Genomic DNA, 19,338 nt, shown 5'->3' on the forward strand with positions numbered 1-19,338 from the left:
AGGTAAATAGAAACAGCTTTTATGTAATAACAAGTTTCCATAATGTGTTACGTGTTTTCTAAATGGGTCTCTGGAGAGTTTAACGCTGAAACAATGCATGCTGGGAAGCTTATTAATATACTGTTATATATATATATATAATATATGTTTCTTTAAAGTTAGAGTTTAATGAATTAAGTTACTACTTCAATTAACTCATTGTTTTTAGTCAGATGACAGAGGAACTCATGCCTTTCTGCTCTGAAGTTAACACACCCCGTCAAGTTCCATAAGGCTATGTTTTTGTCTCTTTTTATTTTGTCACTTCCTGTATTTTGAAACTTACCTGTGTCTCTGTGTTTCAGACTTCCTGCTCCCCATGTTTCCAGCCACTTGTGTCAGCTCTGCCTTTATTGGTCTGTGTCCACTAACAGCGTTTTTTTGTGCTGGCTGCGGCCAAAACCTCTATTTCAGAGCGCTTCTGACCGGCGCTTACTGTTGCTAGGTTACGAAAGTTGTCTGGCGGTACTCTCACTTCCCTTGGTAGTGATCGTTAAGCCTGTTTTAAACCGCTCTGTGTGCTTAATATTTGCGTTTATTCAAAGCGCAAAAAACACCTTTATTGGACACAGGCCCTTACCTCACCTGTGTCTTGCCTTCCCCTGATTGTCTTTGTATATACACCCCGTCTGTCTGTCTTCCCTCTTGTTGCCAGCTCATTGTGCATTCCTTCGTGTCACCTCATCACGGGCTTTTCCCCGTTTCTGTGAGTTGACCTTTGCCTTTTTTTGACTCTGCCTCAGTCTACTTATCTGGATTAGTTTGCTTGTGGATCTGATTTACTGTGTCACGGAACTTTGGACTGAACATTAAACACTGTGTTTACCTAACCTGCATTGTGTCGAGTTGTGCATTTTAATCCTGGCCTGTCAAAATCCTGGTCTAAAAGAAAAACAGCAATGATAAAAGATTCCAGTCGACTCACGTATTATTTTTTACAGTGTACAGTTGTGTAATGTGCTGTACATGAACTTTCAGGTTCCTTCATGTCTGAGTTTGATTACACTAGCTGTTTTTTCCCCCATAACTACTACATAAAACAGGTAGGTAATCTCTTGTGAATCTCTCCTTTGACTGGGTTTTTATGAAAATATGCATCATTATTTTATTTGACAGGTGTCTTTGTTGAACTTGCTTCTTAAATACGTTGAAGTCAAGTTAAAAGCTAATGATGGCAACCTAAAAAAGGAACAATGTAAAGGTGGAGTTTAGACATTGCAAAAACTATTATACTTCAGTTATAAGCCATGTATACTTACTTTTACTTAAGTAATATGTTAAATGCAGGAGGTAAACTTCTAATGTAGTATTTTAACAATGTGATATTGGTACTTTTACTAGAGTGGATGATTTAAACACATATTTTAAGTGATAAAATCTAAATTTAAGCCCTTATTTATTTCAGTTGTATGCTTACAAGTTGCTTCCCTTCTAATAAATGCAATAAATAAAATGACTACAAAACAAACTTGGGGCCTGGTAGATCTGCAGGTAAAGAGAAAGAGGAAGGAGGAGGGGGATTAACAGGAGCTCACAGCTTATTTTCCCCTGGGGTCTCTGCAGGTTAATCCAAACACACTTAAACTCCGTCATCCCTGCTCTTCTCTGCTTATTGATCCATCCAGACCAGACAAATTGATTCCAGAGTTTATGTTTTAAAGACCTTTTATGAATTAAAAATGAATCTGGGAGAAAAATCTCAGGCAAAATAAGGGAGCACCAGCACGGTGGCCTGCTAGTGAACAGTGTATGGGCCTATCCTCATAATACCTGTTGACCTGAGAAAAATGCACCCTCAGGAGATGAAGACTGCCTGAACACGTCTGACATTCAAAAAGGAAGCTCCAGGCCTGTTACAGATGTTAAAGGAACAGACTGACATTTTATCAAACACTCATGTTCTCACGTTTAGCGTCATATCAGTGTCAGATCAGCTTCAAACCTTGCAACCCGACCATTGTTGGTGAGGGTAATGGAAAATTGAATTGTTCAGTAAATCCCCGGATGTTTAGTTTGTAAGTTTTATTTTGCCCCCCTTTTGTGTACCAGTCGCTTATTATCTCCTCAGCTATTTAATCCCTTCCAGATGGGGCGTGGTCGGCATTCCTGCAACCAGAGGCGTCAACATTGAGCGAAAATTCCATTGGCACCGGAAGTTATAGACGTGTCCTTCAAAACAAAAGTACAGTCCAGCCATAATACTAATACCACTAAAAACCCTGTCATACACAGGTGTCTTGTAATCATATATGGGATGGGCAAAATGTTTGACATTGAAAAAATGTATTCAATGAATGTATATTGCATATGTTGTTAGATTATAAACCTGGTATGGTCTTACTAGTAAATAGTAGGAAGGAAACGTGAAAAGTAGTTTCTGAATTGGACTTTTATTTTGAATGTTTGACCGGAAGTTGTGTGTTACTTTGCCGTTGTTTGGACACTTGCTGCAGGCAGCGTGTAACGGTGGAGAAGAGCTAACGGACAGACCGAGTAGTTAACAGCAGCAGGATGAACAGTGCAGGTAGGAACTAAAACAGACGACAGGACACTAAGTTATGTTCACTCAACTTACCTCTGATACGGTTCAGAACTGTCTTTAGTTTCTAAGTGTGTTTTTTTAATTCAGGTTTACTGGAGTACAGCCGGTTCTGATCTAGAGGATGTGGTTTGGACAGAAAGAACGGTTAATTTAACCTCTGTTGCCATAGAAAATACGGTTTAAATGAGCTGCCTTTAAAATGTCAGATGACTGTTTAAATGATTAAATTACTTTTTAACAGAAAAATATAAAATACGCGGTGAGACCCTGCTCTAATTGCTAAAACTTCGAAGACTCGTTTTTGGGACCTTTAAATGATTTGTTGATTTATTTTCTAGCTTTCCTGATGGATTAATGATGTGACATTATGATCGATCTGTTTGGCATTGCCTTCCCCTGACTCCGTGTCATAGTCTCAATAGTGACGGTGCAAAGTGCAAGTAGGCCATTCCTCAAAAATACATGTGAGGCTGGCCTATTATAGATATATCGTTATCAATTATCAGTTTATTGTCCGATAGACAATTCATTGTATTTTCTTTTAACGTTTGACATTTTGTGGGTGGAGCCAAATGATGAAGCAAATGTGCAATGTGTGGCCTACAATATAGAATTTTTAGACCTACTACACAACTCCATGCTTTATACCTAACCCTCACCTTCTATATCTCCTCACATCCTTCCTTATCTCCTGCATTCCTTTCCTATATCCTGCTGTCCATCTGTACCTCTTCTTTTCCTTTCCTTACCAATCATTTCCTTCGTTATCTCCTCCTTTCCTTTCCTGTCCACTATTTTTTTAATCTTGTACTCCTGTTTGCCAACAGCTTTTACTAATTGTAACAAGTGAATTACCCCAAAATATTGAACTATAATTATAATTATAATTTTGTTTTTAAAGCTTACAAACTTGGTGATATATTAACTGTTTCCTGTTGCTGTTTACTCCAGCTGTGTATCCGCCTCCCTCCGCACCTACAGCCAACATGTTTGGCAACGTTCCTGGCTATGAAGGCACTGTCGCAGGAGGAGGTAAAAGGAGTAAAACACTCAACTCTTCAGGTAATATTCAGGTTGTTGCAGCTACTTACAGTTTGTCCTTGTCATGGCAGGAGGTTACCTGCCACCTCCTATGCCCTTGGAGCCTGTAGCCCCGCCCCAGCCCGGCCCTGCACCTGATGACTGGAGGTAATGCTGAATTCATGTTCACCTCAGATGGTCCCATTTCCGGAGTAAGGAAGTTGTTACTCCGACTTTGGTGTGTTCCTGAGTTTTAAGTCGTAATGTGGGAACAACATGGACGCTACAAAGAGTGTTTTATTGCACAAAACATTTAAACAAGACGTCAACATCTGTTTCCAGTTTTTGTTAATTTGTCCCAGATTTGTTGCTGTACCGGGAAATTCTCCAAATCTAGAGTTCAACTGATCTAGGATTCTGAGACCAATACAGATTTCAGAGAGGATAAATTCACCGATTACCGATGTGGGGCTGATATAATGAAATTTTAGGTGTGGATTTTGCACTGATTTGATCATGCAATTGTTAAATTGTTAAAAAGGTTTCTTTCTTAAACAAATACATTTACAAAATATAATTTATCAATATCATACATTTTTTTCTACTAATTCTAGTGCTGACCTCCGTCTGCTCAGCTGTGATCCCCTGCTACATGTACAGACACTGCTGTAGAGTGTTGCAAAGAAGCACGCTGGACAAGACAAGCTACATGCTAACACCACTTCCAGGCTTGGGGAGTAACGGAATACAAGAAACGGTGCTATGTAATTAGGATACAAAAAAAGGCAACTGTATTTGGTTACAGTTACAGAAAAAAAAGAGGTAGTTAGATTACAGATACATTCATTTAAAATGGGGATTACTTGCAGGATTACAATTTTAAAATACCTTTATCTCTGATAATACCATGCACCTGCATGCACACGTTACGACACTTCACAACACACAAGTCTCACAACACCACTCCTCAAAGCTGCCAAAATAGTTTCACTGGTCGGAGATGGGAGCAACATCGCAGTACAGTGCAAGTTATGCCTTCCGGCTGTCATTATCCAAGGACTCGACGTTTTATTTAAATAAGCATTTACCCCTCTCAGCATTTACAGGTGAGACCAATCGCTAATGCTAGCTGCACAGAATTCCAGTTAGAAATGTTAGCTAACCTGTCGTCTTAGCTAACAGCATACTTAACAAAGAACATTTAAATGTGCAGAATTACCGCTATTCATTTAAATGGGTGTTCACGCGTTACAAAAGTATGTAATTTATTTTCTCTTAGTAACTAATTAGTAACTGTATCGGAATACATTTTTAAAGTAACCCACTCAACCCTGACCACTTCTAAAACACCCAAAGCACTCTTTACTGCTTTATATTTTCTGTAAAAACAGTTTTCATATCAGGTAATACATGCCGATATTGATATATCTGTGATAAAGCTATATCAGCCAATGATATCGGCCAAACAATATATCAGTCTGGCTCTACCTAAAACCACTAAAATATTACTTCATCTGACTTATCAGGGTTAATGCTCATACATCGACAACTAACGATTACAACCTAATGCTAGATTTTAAAATACAAGCAAGCAGAAAATTGTATCTAATTCAAGAATTAATGAGAAGTTTCTTAACATTACCTTAACATTACTTTTGTCCACCATGTTTTTTGCGTATATGACTACAACTCTGCAAGGCTTGTACCAAAATACTCACAGCTTTTACTCGTTATTGTTCCGACTTCTAGAGAATTTTCCAACACTACATGAATGCTACGTTACACCTGACATCACCTGTGTTAGCTGCTATTAAAACTATGTACACCTGAGACGGGTGGGGCCTGTTGCTCACGGTCTGTCAGATTAGAAAAGGCTGCATTCAGAGAATGTTTTTGTCCACAACTCACCTGTGAATTTGTATTTGTGTGTTTGTGTGTTTGTGTTGCAGCATCCCCACTCTGTCGGAAGATGTGGCCCGTGAGGCGTTCAAGAGCTTTGCGTCGTCTCACTGCTGCTACAGCAAAGGTCCTGCGAATGATGGAGTCATCACCGGCATGGAGCCGTTCAACACCTACAGGGTAACTTGATATTCTCTCTGTTTATGATGCTGTTAACTGCAGGTGTCACTTAAAGGTGCTTCAGTTATTTTCTGTAGGCCTGTTACAGTTAGTGGATTGAAGACTCCATCATGTTATCTTCCCTGTTATTAACATGTGATACAAATCTAGATATGATGCAGTCTTTTACTTTGGAATGAATTGACGCCATTTTGGATTTTAACCATGTGAGCAGCTTTAGGGATGTTGGCTGGTCGGTTGGTTGATCACGCTCTGAATGAGTTCTGCTGCAGTAATGTGTGTTTTTCCTGAACCAGATCACACATCCAGACACAGATCATATGTCCATACCAGCAGGACACGGGGTGCAAGTGTAAGCCTTTTATTAAGGACCCCCTTGTTGAGTCTCGTGTGTCTGAGGACAGCTGTGGTCAGAGTCTGACTGTATGACATCAGTGAACCCACTGCAGTTTATAAACACTCTAATAGTGTGACTCTCATGTGACCGTCATGTGAGAGTCAGGGACCCTTTTATGACTATGATGATTTAAACGTGACAAAAACAGTCTAACTATCTAGAACCATTTCCAGCCTGAAACAGTGATTCCTCTTTACCCTGTCTCGTCCTGCTTGTTCTGTTAGACATATGTCGGTCGCCTGTCTCGTGTGTGACGGCACAGAGACGTTTCTATTTTAATCCGTCCAGCTGTCCACAGCGGGCTCCCGACAGCTCACGTTTCACTTCTACATATTTTGACACTTGAAGTTTATTTTCTGTTGATTTTCAGGCCTTAAAGGGAATGTGAGTCAAACTCTCACTCTCATTACTGTGACTGAGCGCATCCTGTGCAGACACTGACAGAAGATGCTTTCACAATGCAGCCTGAAACGTTTTGTTAAATAGTTTTCTAAGTCTGACACAAGTCTGAAACCAACCAAACTGCACCAGCATTTCTATATACATACCCCAAACCAACTAGTTAAGTTAAGATAAGATAAGATAAAATAAGACTTTATTAATTCTGAGGGAAGTGCAAAGAGGCAGTACGTAATAGAATAGGCTAATAACAGTGCAATAAGTTATTACAAAAGTAAGCTGAGCAGTTCTCATACTGCTTCTCCATGGATTCAGTTTCTTGTAAACAAAACAGTTCCTGTACGCTATGTACCCATTATTGTGCAGACAACTGTCACTGAATAACTTATATATTCAAAGAACATTTAAAAACGTATTTATTCTCAGGCAACACATTGCCCACAAAAGTGCACATTGACGTAATGCAGTCAGCCACACACTAGGTTTTGACCTAGTCTTGTTTCTTCACTTCTCTCCATCAACGCTTCCCCTTCAGCTCTCTCTAGCTGAACAGCTGCAGACGATTGGAGCATCTTTCTTCTCCTGATTTAGAATCTTCTTCAGCTTCTTTTCTTACTTCAAGTATTATATTTCTGTTATTGTTTCTATTTTGAACACTGTCTTTGTCAACAGATTTTATTAACATATAGCACATTGAAGTGTCTTTTCTGCTTTTTAAGTACCGGCTGGAGACGTTCACTGAGTCCAGGTTAACTGAGTGGGCCCACAAACCATATGAAGGTAAACAACACACACACAACACAAATACACATTTAAGTTTATCCTGCACCTAATTATGAGCATCAAAGGATCACTGATTTGATTTGTTGATATAATAGTATATGCAGAAAGGTGTGATTGTTTGTTGTGAGTTTATTATTAGTTAAAAACCAGCACATCACGAATCACCACTGAAGAAGAACTGTTTTCCAAGAAATGTAAAAGTCTCTTTCATTGAGTTCTTAACCTGAAAATGTGTTCCTTTTTTTGTATTGATAAGCTTTTTTATCGCTAAATCTCACACCACAGATGTCGGAGTGTCCTTGAACACACCAACAGTGGCCACAGCTCTCAGTCAGTTGTTGGACTACTTAGAGACAGAATTTAAAAGGAGAGGTCAAATCTGTGCAGCAGAGTCTGGGATATTCTGAGATTTGGTCCCTGATCAAGATCCCAAAACATCTGGTCCTACATTTCCCATAATGCAATTGGATAGATTATTTTATTCTTCCCCACATTTTGAACACCTACAGTGTCTAACGCAGGCTTTCTGTCAACTATATTTAATCTTCAATCCCAAACTGAGAAAACCCTGAAGACATCAACATGGGAACATGTTTACCGTGGATTTTGACCAGTGTTTGATTGACAGGTTAATATGAAGTCTCTCTTGTGTGACTGACAGGTGAACAAGCTGACTTCTATACCCAGACTGCCCCCCGACCCTGGGAGGTCCAGGCCACGCCTCCCAGCCTCTTCACCAATAAAACGGAGGAGATCCGCGTACCCTTTACCTCCTCCATCAAGGTGATTGTTCACTCAGAGCTGCCAGCCAATCACGGAGCAGGATGCACTGTCCCGAGGGTTAATTTAGTTAAAGAGTCCTTGAGGCGTTTGGAGAGGCTTTTAAAATGTTCCAGGTGTTTCTAAGGAATTCTGGTGGTCCTTGAGGAGGTCAAGAGGTCTTTGAGGACATTCCAGTTTCAGAACGGGTTCAAATGGCCCATGAGGGGAATCAACAGGCCCTTGAAAGCGTTCACTGGTCCTTAATGGGTTCCAGAAATGTTTCAAGATGTTGTACAGGCCATTGAAGAGGTTTTCAGGGGTCTTGTAATGGTTTCAAGTGATCCATAAGAAGGTTCAGTTGGCATTTAAAGAGGTCCAAGAGGTCTTGAGGACAATCCATAGGTTCTGAAACAGGTTCAAATGGTCCACAAGGGGTGTCCACAGGTCCTTGAAAACCTCCATGGGCCCTTGAGGGGTTCCAGAAGCTCCTGAAGATGTTTATAGGCCATCAGAGAGAATTACTTTGAGGTTTTCGAGTTGTCGTTTAGAAGATCAATTGGTCCTTGTGGAGGTTCTGAAACAGGAGGTGGTTCCAGTGCTCATCGAAGACTTCCATTAGCATTTGATGGGTTTTGGAGGTTCTTGAGGAGGTTTTTAGGCTGTTGAGGATTCAGGGGTCCTTAAAAGGTTACCAGGTTTAACTGGTTCTTCGAGTTTCATAAGTTCTTGAAGTTGTGTCCATGAGGGTTTTAAGGGTATCACTGAGAAGGTTCAAATGGTGCTTGATGAGTTTAAGATGTTTGGTAAGGAATTTAGAAGTTCCTAAATCTGTGCCAGACCTTCTTGAAAATCTTAGCGCTGTTTGATGGGTTCTTACGGAGCTTCTGGGAGGTCATTTGAACTCTTTGCCTGAGAATGTTTCATAGGATATACAAGGGTCCTTGAGAAGGTAAATGATGCTGGAGGAAGTCCTTTTTCTAAAAGTCCTTAAAATGTTGAAGAAGTTGAAAAGACCTGGAGTTACAAATGCCTTTCACAATGGCCTTTAAGAATTAGCTGGGTTCTTTTGAGATGGTTCATGAGGTGTTCTATCTGTCCTTTTGCCTGCTTGCATAGCTTGTGGTTTCTCTGGTCAGCTGCGGGTTAATTACAACTGTTAACCCCAACAATGTTTACATTTTAAGGGACCGCTGACAGCCAATCAGAGAGCAGCATTCTGGTGTAGAGCATTCCAACAGCTTGTGTCAGTAAGACTCAAAAAGACTGTAAAGTTATTTTTATCTGTGTGTGTGTGTGTGTGTGTGTGTGTGTGTGTGTTTGCAGGATTGCCACAGCTGCCATGCCTTGGGGACGATGCCGTGTGAAGAGTGCAATGGAAATGGATATGTAAGAAGACTGTACATCTGTCAGTTAAACAGTAACAATAGACTACATTGTAATAGTAGTTTAAAAACATAAAAGCTGCATAACATAAAACACTGGTAATGTTTGATTGGTAGTTCTTGTCAGTGCACATTCAGCAGCATCTTGGACCAGCTGGACGGTCCGAAGTGACTTGTTAGGACATCCTGCTAATAAGGAAATGTAATAATCCACCATAGAGGTAGAAGAAGTTCGTCTGCATCTAACTTAAAGAACAGAACAGAACGAACTTCATTTGGATTTACAAGTGTTTCTTTTTTAAGTGTGTGTGTGTGTGTTTCTCTTCAGAAACCGTGCTGGGTGTGTAACGGCTCTGGTTCAAAGAGTGATGAGAACTGTACTCGCTGTGATGCTACAGGCAAAGACAGGTACTGCAGGGAGGACGGGGAGTCCTGGTGCTCCCGACCTTTCTTGGCTCGTCTTCTCACATCGTCGAGTGACATTCCCTTTTTAGATGTTTCTGATATTAATGGACTTGTCGAGGCCTGAATAGAAAAACACATTGAGGCTTTCTCTTACATCCTATCCTGTCTACCTCTGATATATCCCATGAAAGCTGTTAGGGATCACTCGCAAAAATGGTTGGGAAACACTTAATCAATTAATACATTTGGATGGCAACATGAAGCTCCGTAAGCTTTAATTAACAGAAAAATAAAGAACTGGAACATTATGGTCCTTTAATTTACACGGCCATGTCAGACCTCTTGGATCATATCACTGAAGAATGTGAGTCATGTGTGTCACACGTCTGACCTACTGACTGACTGAGTGTGTGTGTGTGTGTGTGTGTGTGTGTGTGTGTGTTTAGGTGTACAGACTGCAATTCACGGGGAACGAAGGACTGTGAAACCTGTGAAGGAAAACGACAACTGCTGACCTACATCAAGCTGAAAGTGGAGTGGTGAGTAGTGGCACTACAACTTTTCCAGGGGTCCTTGAACAGTCCTGGAGTTCTGGAAGAGATTTAAGTGTTCCTTAAGGAGCTTCTATGGAGCCTTAAAAATACTGGTGGTTCCTTTATTCTGTTCCACTGGATTCTTGATGATGAGTCTTGGCAAAGTTGAATGAGGCTTTAAAGTAATAATTTGGAAGACTTTCATGTAAATGAATGTCTGTTAAGTCACTATTTATCACCGAATGATGTAACACAATGGTGATTGAGCCTATGGCCCACTGATGAAAGCCTTTGCATTTGCAGTATATAATATTATTATGGACTAGGTGTCTGTGGCGACATTCGCAGAAACAATCACAAGCGGCGCCCAGTTAGTGACACATTTTCCATCACCCAGCAGTGGTTGGTCTGCCAGAGAGGGTAGGCGGAGCTAAGCGGCTGCACTTCCGGTCTCTGCAAGTGATGTGAGTGAACAGTAATCTACTATGGCTGAACAAACAAAGAAAAGATGGATGACTACAGATACAACTTCAAGAATAAGTGAAAATCCAAAGAAATAGAAACAAATTCGATGCTCAGATGAAGCAAACAGTCTAAAAAGGAAAGCGACCTTCAGCGAGGACACTCAAGACTTACAACTGTGACAAAGGGAGTCAACCGTAGACATCTGGTTAAATTGGGACGTATGTGCCCACAATTCCTTTATTTTTTGCCTGTAGGTGTGCCAAAGAGCACACAACTGAAATCTTCGAGATTGTATCTTTAAAGTGCAGGATTCATTTAAGAGATTTCCTCAGACTTTGAAGAGGTTACATTAGTCATGCAAGAGATTTCAGCTTTTAGGTTGCTCAGGGCTTTTAGGAGATTCTAAATCTCCACGTGTCCTGGAGGATGTTCCATTAGGTTGTTTTGAAGGTTTAAAGGGGGACTTGGAGACCTTCCAGGAGTCTATTAGTATGTTCTATGGGTCCGTGAGAGTGTTTCCAAATTCCCTTGATATTTCAGTGGTCCAGGAGGAGGTTTGATTGTGTTCTGCTGGATCCTTGAAGAGTTTTTTTTCTGCAAGTACATCTAGATGGTTCTCGACAAAGTTGAAGGAGGCTTTAAAGTGTTTTCAGGATTCATGAAAGAGATCCCCTGAAACCTTGAAGATGTAAAGGTAGTGGGTGAAGGTGAAGAGATTTCAGTTGACCTCGAGGTTGTTGTTTACGGATATCCAGTTCAGTTTAAGATATTGTTCCATTTGGTCTTGAAAGGTTGTCAGCAGTCGTAGGGGAGGTTCAGTTGGTCCGTCATTACGTTTTAGACGGCACTGAAAAGTTTCAGAAGGGGTTCCAGAGGTCCTTGAGAAGATTCGCTTGGACCTTAAAGATGTTCTATCACACATTAAAATTGGTCTCTGATGGTTCCACGTCCTTAAAGATGTTCCAAGGGGTTTAAAGAGGGACTTTGAGATCTTCCAGGAGACCTAAATGTGTTAAGTAGGTCCTTGAGAGTGTTCCCTAAGTCCTTTGATATTCCAGTGGTCCTTGAACATGTCCCATAAAGACCCTTAAGCTGTTTTCAAGGTCATTGAGGGTGTTCTGAAACTGATACAACTGACTTCATTGTAGTTTAGTGTTACAGTAAATGGCTTAGTCAGGCAGTGTTGTTATGGTGCCCTCTAGTGGCTCAAAGATAAACCTGCATGGTGTGAATGATGTGCACATTTTCCAATAGAAACAATTATATTATGTTTGTGTTAGTCATTCTGTGTGTGTGTGTGTGTGTGTGTGTGTGTGTGTGTATTCATAGATATATATGTGTGTGGATGCATCTGTTTATATGTGTTTGTTTATCTGTGTGTTTAGGACTAATAACCTGGAGGACCACGTGGTGCAACTGAACTCTGGTGTGAATGTGGAAGATCTTCGCTCAGTCACCGGGAAGGAGCTGTTCAAGAACAACCAGTACCTGGTACACACAAATAAACACACACAAATATTACAGAACTGCAGTTTTCTCCAGAATATTAGATATCTTTAGTGGTCAGTGCTGCTCCTCATGTTCTTAAAATTAAATGTATTAATATTAGATCAATCTATACATGATGTTTGATGTGGTTCCACTCCTCCAACTACCTCAGAGCGGTGTTGTGGTTCTAGAAATAAAAAGTAAAGTGTGTCCTCCAGGTGGTGCTAGAGAACAAGGTCATAATGACCTGATGTTTCTAATGTCAGCTGTCTGTCAGTACTGTTCGTCAGTCTCTCGCTTATCTCTTCTCAGCTCTACCCGCTGGTCGGCTTCCCGAACCCGGCCATGGATGAGGCCTCTGATCGTCTGATCAAGGAACACCAAAGCAAGTACGCCCAGGCCTCCAGGATCCTGCAGCAGGTAGGTTCACAGACAGCTCTGTGAGGGTGAAAATCAAAGATGATAAGATTTCCTTTTAAGTCTTTAAAGTATTTAACCAATTTTGTGGAAGGCAACATATGATGGTCTTCTCTAGAGTCACATGGCAAGATAGAAATCAGTTTCATTTGTGGGGTTTTTTCCCTGGATGCAACTGAGCATTACAAGTGTTTTATGTGTATTTTTAAAACTTCGACAGAGACACAAACACCTCAATCTCGAGCGAATAAGTGTATTTTCCAAAATGTTGAAGCTACTCCTTTAACAAAACGCCCTTTTTCTCTCTGTTAGAGGCAGACAATCGAGTTGATCCCCATCACTAAGGTCAACTATAAATGGAAAGGCGACTCTCACGTCTACTTCGTTTACGGCAAGGAGAACCAAGTCAGCGCAGAAAATTACCCAGCAACCTGCTGCTGTGTCATACAGTAGATACACACGCACACGCACACACACACACACACACACACACACAGACACACCAAGACGCTCTCATTATTGTTTACTTTATACCATCTCTGGTGGAGCCAATCATGGCTAAAACATTTTAATATTTTTCCACACACATTATGTTGATGTTGTTCAAGAAAGCTCAGTTTATCAGCAGGCCCTGGGCAGATAAAATTAAAGCATCAAATGCTATAAATCAGACAAAGTACAGATTAATTATATTAAATCATACAAGACTAAAAGCTTTCCATTAACATTTACATCATTAAATATTAGATGTGCTCTGCCTCTGGTAGTTGCTCTTGGTAATTAAGTTGTTCCTACAAATCAACATAAGAAGTGCTCCATGCTAAAACTCTGCGTCCACCAGGTGTCCTGATGAAAGAAACTAATACCATCCATCCTTCACGTGCAGAATTACCTTTTTTTAAAGAACATTTTAACCTTTGACATCAATAAACAAATTGTGGATATCCAAATTCAGTGCTTTATCCTGTATAAAAAGGGGAACTGGCCTGCTGTATCGTCGTCAATGTCCATTACTGTCTCTGTGTGGACACCTGCCTGACACTCTGACCACTTACCAAAGATACTTAAACAGTTTACAGAACAACCTGTGCCAGTACGTGCCACTAATATCCTCAGGATAACAAAAACAACCTCATACGTCCAAAATGTCATAAAACCTGTGGAGGCTCAGAAAAGATAAAATTGTGGAAAGCAGCCAGGACATAATCTGTGTCAGATATTGTTTTATGTGTGTAATTAGATGATGGAGGAAATGAACTGTTCCTCTGTGAGGTTTATAGAATAACAAGAAAGCCTGGTTCACCTGGTTCACCTGGTTCCTACCTGTGTTCCTCTACCTGTGGTTTAAGGTTACATGAAAGCAGAAACCACTTTAATGTAGACAGACAGGATTTTTATGACTGAGGAACAAAAGGCTTCATCAAGCTATAAAGTAGGGATGGGCATTTCCGATAATATCAGTATTCTGAGTAATCTAATTACCTTGTGAATGAGTAATCGTGGAAATAGTAGGCTATATGCCCGTAAGAGAACATTACTATCTAACACTTTCACAATAATGTAAATAAATTGCCAACAATGCAAAGCAAGTGCAATTTCAAATGCATTGAACTACCTTAACAGGCCCTTCAAGTAACGTAACATTCTGTCAAACGTCACATCGGTAGTGGACTGTATTGACTTCTGTTCTGTGTTGCTTCACACGTAACACGTCTTCCACTCTCGTAGCTGTTGTCCGGCGTGATGGTGGCTTGTACTCCGGCTCAACAAACGCCATCAGCTCACGGAAGCCTTCTCCTTCCACAACACTTTATGGGAGCATATCTCCAGTCACCATGTTCGTTATTAGCAGGCTAGTCTTCCCCTCTCTGGTATCATCACAATGACGTGTGCTAACAGGGCTAGCAAATTATGTGATGCGAGACTGCCTGTTGTCATCGCATCGAACTATTATTTCTATGATATACACGTTTAACGCCACACACACAGCACGTTATCGTCATCTTTTTTGTCAGAGTACTTCCAGACATCACTTGTCCTGGTGCATGTAACTGAGTTAAACTACTTTAGCCGTAAACAACACATGCGCAGGTGCGTGAGTAGTGTTACGTTACTCGAATAATGACGTCAACAACTTGTACACAAATACTCAAGTATTCGTCCCCATCCCTACTATAAAGTATACGAACTACAATAATCTGCTTCTCTTCACTTTATATCTGTGCTTGTTGACTGTTCACCAAGCTTGTTCATTAACTCCTGTCACTACCAGGCCTATCGCTTACAAGCTCGCACTAGTCTGTTAGAATAACTCCCTGGACATGTCTGTACTTGAAGCCATTGAAGCATGCTTAATGTTAGTTAGCAGTCTAGTTATCTGTCTACTTATCTCAGTGAACAGCCTGACAATGACTTTACATGGCTTATTCAAGGGAATAATTGGTATTTGAGTGCAACTCATGACAAGCTAATAATTAAGCAATATCACATTAGAGGGAGTGATGTTGTACTGAATATCAGATAATCACAGCTTTTATACAACAGTTAAAAACCTGTGACCATTGAAATTATTGTTTTGGTCTGTTTAAATTCTGCTGAGATAATGGCCATACATTTTCTTTGTTTGTTTTATAGTACGTAAACAGCTCGCTTTTCATCTAGATAGAATGAAATTGTTACCGTGATAGCCTTAATTTTCAATGTATAAATACCATTTATCCAACAGTTAGTTATTTCATAAGCCAGCACGCCTTCTTATATATTCTACCTGATGTTTAAATTACCTCACTAAAGCTTTAAATGCCCTGCTTTAGTACAGCTGAGCTCCTGTAGAGGGCGCTCTGTGTTTGAGTCAGGTGTTAAACAGACTCTACCTGCCTTCAGTACAAACAGTTTATGTGTGACAGGACGAAGCCACATAGGTTTATAGGTTTTACTGCTTATGCGTAAGCAGCCATACATGTGTTTTTTATATATATTTTGGTTAGTTTAATAAATATGATGTATTCCTTCCACACCTGCATTTCATATTGAATTAGTTGAGAGTCAGCTGCTGAACTTTGACCTTTTTATACAAAACAAATGCACATTCTGCATTTTATATCCATGTTGTTCACAGTTTAAGTTCTGATTTGTTTATTTAATTTGTTTTAGTTATTGTCAAAGTTATGCTTTTCAAAATCGACTTTTAATTCTGTGTTGTCAGAGCGTCCTTGAACACACTAATTAAACATAAACAAGACATGAATAACTGACTTTTAAGGTAGCTAAACTAAATTAATGCTGCTAGAATGTGATACACCTTTTATTGAGTGGAATGCCCCTTTATGAAATGTAAAATCCTTTAAACAGTACGCTGACTAACCAGCATCTCTGCTACTAACCTGATGAACTTTATGATGTTATAACTCTGTTACATTATCAATATGTTACTGTTACAACCGAAAATAAACTCTGAGCCCACCTCACTCTGCTTCTGCTGCATCTCTTTACGACCACAAGCAAACTATTCAAAGAAGTGAGCCCCAAATAAATAATGTTGTTACTCAAATAATCTTTTTAATCTTTTATTTATTCTTTTCTTTCAGTCCAACATCACCAAATTTGTCAGACAGTTCTCAGCTCATTTCTTATTTCATTATCAACAGATGTAAGTTAGACTAGGTGGCTTGTTCCAACATTCAATTAATACGGCTTCATTTTAAAAAGTAAAATACAAGGATGTTTGGCGCGACATGATTTAACTGCCAACACTTCATTCAATACTTTAAAATTGACGTGATAGCGATACAGCCACTTTCGTTGATTTGTAAAACTTTTGCTCATGCACACTTTACTGAAATCAAAATTAATAGCTGTGTTTCAATTCAGGGGCTGCATCTTCTAACCGATGCGGTCTATGGAGGATGAGTCGTTGCACGTGTAGATGCGAAGGCTGAACTGGCGGTCTGGTCTAAGCAGGATTCCCTATTTGCGTCAGCAGCTGTTCTCGCCCTTACCCTTGTATCACCAAAGGCGGCTCCTGACGCCTAGCAACAGGTAGCTAGCGCACTGTCTAGCTGTCATAACTGACGTCATGTTACTTATCTTATTTTAAAGATATTTACTTTTAAGGCGCCTTTCATTTTTTAAAATTTGTATCTCTATCTATTCAATTGAGTTCAAACCAAAAACGTTCCTGAAGGAGCCTTCAAAATGGGACAACCCTTGACGCGCCGCTGTGAATCAGCCTTTAAATACATCCTTCGAAGGATGCAGCACCTGAATTGAGACAGCTAATGTTTCTGTATTATTTTAGCCTAAAAATGTATCTTTTACTTACCTTTCCAGGTGATTTTGGTGCCTAGACCTAACCAAACTGCGTGTTATAAACATTGTAAAATGTAGGCTGAAAGTACCTAGTTAGGTTATAAACAGGTGTATGTACTATGTCCACTGAGAGTATCAGGCTCTGTGACTCGTGGAGCATCTAATGGAGATTGTAAGGTGCCCTTTCGTAATTTGTCACTTGGACGAAGCTCTTTTTCTGTTCAGGGGATCAATACGTGGAATGCCTCACCTGCAGAGCTCAAACTGGACCCTGACTGGGAGCATTTTAAACTCAAACTGAAACCGTTTTTGAAGAGGGCTCAGTTTTATTGTAGGATATTTTGTATCCTGTATTGTTATATCTGTTTTATGGTTGAGTCTGTTTTGTACTGTCTCTTGTGCATTTGTCGTAGATTTTATGTAGGGACGGGCATTGCAAATTAGCCAATGCTATAAATGCTAGTGTGTGGCATCAGTTTATCTGCTTCATACTATCCTATACAAAAAAACATTAAATGTGAGGCATTTTTAGCTGGTTATAAAACAGACTGAAATTAATATTAATGCATCTATATGAGCTACAAAAGCAAAAAAAGACCATCAGTAATAAGAGTGATTATTTCGGTATTTTGAAGGCTTGTTGCTGCTGCCACCTCGTCAGTGACAAACAAAACCACCTTTGTTTACATTTTTCAGCAAAGTGATAAGATGTACTGCTTCGTCCAGGGGTCACCAGGAAGTCTCTGCCTCTTGTAGCATAAAATCTCAGTACAGTTAAATTTTGTTTGGCAGCTGTTGAAGGAAATGAATGAGCTGTCATTTAGGAATGTGGTTAAGCAGTCTTTAGTTATGTGTGATGTTACCTTAAATGAATTCTTATGAGCTCCTACGTTGTGTATCATGTTATCGTGATTTGTTATCTGTTGGCGTCTGTGTTTGGGGGCCTGTGAACTGTGCAAAATCTTTACATGAAATGTGAACAGCATTCTACCTGAAATGAAGCATTTAGGATCAACAAGCTAAATCTGCACATGTGTAAGTAAAAACAGTATGCACGTATGTAAGCATTTGACATGAAGAATGGATAAATGTACTCTGTAATGTTAAACTTTCTGGAGGTTTGTTTGGGTGAACATAAAGGAATAATACAGAAAATATAGAGAACGGTGGGAAGCTGATTCTTGTCTTACTGTGCATCTGTTTTCTCGTCTGTTACTGTCAGTCATTTTAATTCATTTACACCAGTCATCTGTGGCCTGACATTGTGGTGAAGTCACTATCAGATCAACTCTGAAATGTTTTGTGCTTGGAGCCCATCCCAGAATGCACTGCAGCACAGAAACAAAACAACAGGAAGAGCTTGTTGAAGTTAAAAGTACACTATGTACTGTGTGTGTATTTTAAAGGCCCACCAAGAGATAGGCGTGTAAATTAGCTAAGGCTATACATGCTGTATTGTGGCATCAGATAACTTGCTTCTTGTTTGTTGTCCAGTTCAATTGATGGTAGTTTTTTTTTTACTATGTTGCATTTCCTGTGTAAAATCTCACCTCGCTTCTAAGGGTGAGAACATGAGCCTCTATCACTTCCTGTCACATAAGAAGACGCGTCTCTCTAGTGATTAAAATGGTCACAGCATATGTCTGATTAATCTTCAGATATGATATATATAATCGTTTGTATTTATCATTTCAAAGAAAAAGAAAATTCAAGTTTCAATGACCTGCAAAGAAACTTATACAGTTAATCGTGGGGACAGACAGAAATGCTGTCTGTCTTCACTTTGTCAGACTTTAGAAGTTCTGCTATTGTTTAAATTTTGGGAAATTAACTTTCAGTAACCCTAGCCCAAGATCTGCCAGTTTTTATTTATTGTGTGTTGGCGTAAAAACTCAGCTTTTGGTTTGGTAATTTTATGACTTTCCAGTTGATTGACAGTTATATGTGCTTTATCACAAGCTGTAGAATTTAGGCGCCATTTTTAACGGTTCGTGTCGTTTCTTCTTCGTCTTTTAAGACATACACACACACACGCACACACACACATCTGCCGCAGACACACCCACCCTGGGTAATGACAAACCCGAAAACCCGCAATCGAGTAAAAAAAACAAAAAACCTCTTCCTCCACCCTCCTAGCGCCCCTTCGCTCCTTCCTCCTACCACCCTCCCTTCCCTGTGGTGGGCGGGGAATCCCAACCCTGCATCATCATGCCCTCAACTGTGCAGTTTCACAAAGAGAAGAAGAAAACTCATCCGGGCGCTGCTCCTTCATGTAAGTCCTCTTTCAGTTTGCTCTTAACGGAGCTTTGTGCTGTT

The 19,338-nt window shown here is 40.0% G+C and overlaps 2 protein-coding genes across 3 annotated transcripts in view; both read left to right on the forward strand.

Annotated features, from left to right (window-relative positions):
• Positions 1-2,537: 2,537 nt before the first annotated feature.
• Positions 2,538-16,168, forward strand: LOC138605795 (protein SSUH2 homolog). Its single transcript, XM_069678235.1, has 12 exons — positions 2,538-2,563; positions 3,533-3,613; positions 3,694-3,769; positions 5,551-5,680; positions 7,196-7,256; positions 7,921-8,042; positions 9,345-9,407; positions 9,732-9,811; positions 10,255-10,347; positions 12,192-12,297; positions 12,607-12,714; positions 13,024-16,168. The coding sequence occupies exons 1-12, from the start codon at positions 2,551-2,553 to the stop codon at positions 13,162-13,164; spliced, it is 1,074 nt and encodes a 357-aa protein (XP_069534336.1). The 5' UTR covers positions 2,538-2,550; the 3' UTR covers positions 13,165-16,168.
• Positions 16,169-19,227: 3,059 nt separating this feature from the next.
• Positions 19,228-19,338, forward strand: part of st3gal8 (ST3 beta-galactoside alpha-2,3-sialyltransferase 8) — a 28,397-nt gene continuing 28,286 nt past the window's right edge. For both annotated transcript variants that reach the window (XM_069678110.1, XM_069678113.1), the window contains exon 1: positions 19,228-19,294. The gene's annotated coding sequence lies outside the window, so the exon portion shown is untranslated. The remainder of the gene's footprint in view (positions 19,295-19,338) is intronic.

The sequence above is a fragment of the Semicossyphus pulcher genome, unplaced genomic scaffold, assembly GCF_022749685.1.
Source record: "Semicossyphus pulcher isolate SPU_LCO1_2020_fin unplaced genomic scaffold, fSemPul1.0.p SCAF_3, whole genome shotgun sequence".
In the NCBI taxonomy this organism is placed as follows: Eukaryota; Metazoa; Chordata; class Actinopteri; order Labriformes; family Labridae; genus Semicossyphus; species Semicossyphus pulcher.